We start from the raw sequence: 3,736 nt of genomic DNA on the forward strand, positions 1-3,736 counted from the left end.
CCCGCATCCCCCGCATCGGCAGGCGGACTCTCAACCACTGCGCCACCAGGGAAGCCCTAAAGTTCATCTTTAATAGAACAGATAAAAGAGAGGGAATATTGCCCAGTGGTTACTTGCTCAGGCAATGCAGCATGAATCAAACCCAGGCTTAGCTACTTACTAATTAGGTGACCTATGGACCTCAGTTTCATCATCTGTAAGATGGGGTAAATATTAGTACCCACCTCCTAAGACTGATGTGAGGACTGAGAGTGAATACACATGTGATGGGCTCGGTACCTCTGGTACCTGCCATACAAAAAGCTCTTGATAAAGGCTAATTCTTAGTAATGAAACTTTTATTACAGTAAATTAGTTAAATCAGGTTTTATGATATTTTCAGTCTCCCCAGGCTAAGCTTCTATAGAATTTGAAAACATCAGAGGCTTGGGGTTAAATCATCAATATTTATTCTTTAACAAAATATCTAGCATTTTTACACTTCTTAAAAAAAATACTAATGCTTGGTATTGAGTCTTTTGGAATGCAACTTGAAATATGGTTGCTTTAAGATAACTGGTGAAAGATTCAGGCTATGGATAAGGAAACATTCAGTACAATGAAACAGCCACAAATTGGAACTGAAAAATATCCAACTCCTTATAGACATTTTCCTTACTCTTTACTTTTAGGGGAAAGAAGCAAATTCCAATAGGAGAGATATCACTGGACAGGAGGGTGGGATCCTAGTTCTGGGGCAGGTGTGACCCCAGGGAAGGGCTCTGGAGTCCCTGTGTCAAATAAGGTGATTTTGAATGGCACTTCAGGTCCCCACCTGTCCTGGAATCAGAGGAACTCTGCTTTTATCTGTTTCATGGCGGCACACTTAAGAGTTAACTGGGGGGGAAAGGGTTCTGCTGCTAAAAAAGAACACTGAAACCAGAGCTTCCGGGTCCAAAATGAGCCAAGTGAGCTATGACTGCAAACGAACGGTGGGGATTTAGCCCACAAAACACACCTCCAAGAAGCCTTTTCCAAACCTGCTTGCACAGCAGGGACCCTTGAGGTGGTAGCAGGGGTTCCCTACAAAGGGGTTCAGTGGGCAGTGAGTTTGGCAGGCGCTTCTCTTTGGTTAAAAGCTCTGTGAAAGCTTACATTAAAGACACTTTTTAACTTTCACTTTTTTAACTTTCAGAGCATGGGGCTCCATGGAACTGGCATCCCTGGCCACCATCGTTGCAAAGGGAAGCGCTCTGGAGTCTAGAGTAAGCTCCGGAAATCAGCACATACTTCACCGGCCCCTGCCTCTGTCCCACCTACAACCCCAGCAGAAGGCTTTTGAAAATTATGAGGCAGAGACCAAACAAAACCTAAGATCCAAAAGATTAAATTCCAAACAACTTTGTACTGTATTGCTTTATATGATTTCCCATCCAGACTCTAGTTCTTTGAAGAGTGAAGCCCCAGTACAGTGCTAAGGACCAGGAGTAGTCGACAGATAACTGCTGATTATTTGTGGATGCCTGTGAGGTCAGCACAAGCCTCTATGCCACGACTGCCATGTTTCCTTTACTTCTAATTTTTCTAAAAGGCACAAAATCATCACTCCAACACGAATTTTTAACTTGAAGCTACAAACTGTTCCCTTTAAAATATTTCTGAATTTGTGTGGATGTTGTCTTAAACTGTCATCCTAAAATGGGCAGGACCAGGGCTAACCCTGGGACTGGGCTAGGTGTACAGACAATAAATCTAGCCACAGGTGTCACCGTGTCAGTGTCAGAAGTCTGAGCTCTGCTTCTCTGAAATAGGAACTTTATATTACTTGTACTTGTAATAACATCCTGCCATAGGGACCTGCATTACCACAGCTTTTACACAATCCAGAGATCGGACATCAGCTTGTACTGTGAGGAAAACATCTCTGATCTTAATGCTCTTTTCCGCATTAAGATTACTGCCCCTCCTAAGAACAAATGAGGCAGTGGCCCAGGGAGCCACCACCAGCTGCTTCCAACTGGGAAATCATCCTGGCAAAATAAAAACCGATTTGTAAAACAAGTTAAGTTTTCCCCAGGGGAGCCCTAGTGCCAGCGGGGCTGCCATTCTGAACGGCTCACGATAAGGACTTGGCCATTGCCTAGAAACCTCCCAACACTGAGAATTGTCTGAGAAGGAAGGAGCTGTCACCTCTGGAAGTCACTTCTGGGGCTTCTTGGGTGACTTTTAAGTGAACTCGGTCTTCGAAGCACAGGAAACTGAAAGAGAACCTCGAGCTTGACGGGGTCATTTGTCAGGATGCACCCAGTCATGCCAAGGGTCAAAGAAATTGACAACCAAATAGGAGGGCAGGGATGGGTCTATCCAGCGGGACCTGCCACTTGGCACGCGCCCACTGAGTCGAAGGGCCAGGGGTGCCGAGATGCCGGGACCCTGAGGCCCCACTGCAGAGCAGTGCGGTCCCGTCGGTGCCTGGGTCCCCACCAGCACCCTCTGGGCCGGCCCCGCCCGTGGGCGACCTCGCGCCTGGCATGAACGAGCCGTGGTCCGGGGAGCCCCACCGCTCCCCCGCGGCCCCCACCCGCAGGGCGCGCGGGCCTGGGCTGGGGGCTTCCCAGCGCACTGACCTGCCGCTCCTCTGCCTGCAGCTCGTACGCCTCGCGCACCCGCAGCAGCTCATCCTCCAGCAGCGCCCGCAGCTGCTCCAACTCGAGCGCCTCACGCCGCAGCGCCTCCGCCTCCTGCGCGCACAGCCGCGTCTCCTCCTCGGCCTCGCGCCGGCTATCCTGGCCGCGCCGCAGCGCCTCCTCCAGCTCGCGCACTTCGTCCTCGTACAGCTGCACGGTCTCCCGCCACGACTCGGCCACAAGCAGCGCGTAGCCGTCGTAGACCTCCCGCATGCGCGGTGGGGGCGCGGTGGGGCCGGCGGCGCGGGCGCGGTAGCGCAGGGTCAGGCCGGCGGCGCGCGCGCGCAGCTCCCGCACGTCGCGTTCGTGGGCCTCGCCTAGGCCGCGGCGCTCGGCCTGAAGCCGGCCCAGCAACGCCTCAAGGGCGGCGCGCGCGCCCAACTCCTCCTGCAGCTCCCGCCGCTGCGCGTCCAGCTCGGCGTCCAGGCGGCCGCGGGCTGCTCGTGCCTCCTCGCCCAGCAGCTGCAGCTCCCGCAGCTCGCGCCGCAGCGCGTCGCGCTCGCCCTCGGCCAGCGCTGCGGCCCAGCTCAGTTCGTCTAGGTGCTGCCGCAGGCTGCGCGCCTCCTTGGCGAAGCGGGCTTGCGCCTCGGCCCACAGGCCCTCATACCCATGCCGGCCGCGCAGCTCCTCCTCCAGGAGCAGGTTTTCGCGCTCCAGCTCCCGTACCCGGCACACGTAGTCGTACAGCCGGGCGTTGAGCTCCTGCAGCTCGGCCTTCTCGGAGCCCGTTTGCAGCCGCCAGGACAGCATCTTGATGGTGTACGGGTCTCTCCCAGCCGGCCAGTTTCCTCCTACCCTGGTCTTGTCCCCTCTGCTGTGCCGCTCCCGCCGCACCGCCACTCCGGAGGACCGCAGGCTGGGGCGGGAGCTGGCGAGAGGCTGCACTTAACAGGCCTGGAGGGCGGGAATGTGCGCGGGCCACGGCCTCCAGCCAATCAGAGCGCGGCCCGGCGCGGCCACTGTGGCCGGACAGCGCCCCCTGCCGGAATGACTGTGGCGCCGCGCGGCTGTCCAGCCCAAGGCGTGGGCGGTCGTGAGTCCTCGTCGCCGGCTGTCGGATAACGGCGGGG

General features: G+C 55.6%; 1 protein-coding gene across 2 annotated transcripts in view; it reads right to left on the reverse strand.

Moving 5' to 3' along the window:
* The window catches only part of SYNM (synemin), a 27,965-nt gene extending 24,429 nt beyond the window's left edge, over positions 1 to 3,536 (reverse strand). The window contains exon 1 of one of the 2 annotated variants that reach the window (XM_007470087.1): positions 2,607 to 3,536. In XM_007470087.1, the coding sequence (XP_007470149.1) occupies positions 2,607 to 3,416 (810 nt within the window). In that variant the 5' untranslated portion in view covers positions 3,417 to 3,536. The remainder of the gene's footprint in view (positions 1 to 2,606) is intronic. The other variant, XM_007470088.1, reaches the window with a different exon arrangement.
* Positions 3,537 to 3,736: the final 200 nt, after the last annotated feature.

The sequence above is a fragment of the Lipotes vexillifer genome, unplaced genomic scaffold (genome assembly GCF_000442215.2).
Source record: "Lipotes vexillifer unplaced genomic scaffold, Lipotes_vexillifer_v1.1 scaffold695, whole genome shotgun sequence".
NCBI lineage: Eukaryota > Metazoa > Chordata > Mammalia > Artiodactyla > Lipotidae > Lipotes > Lipotes vexillifer.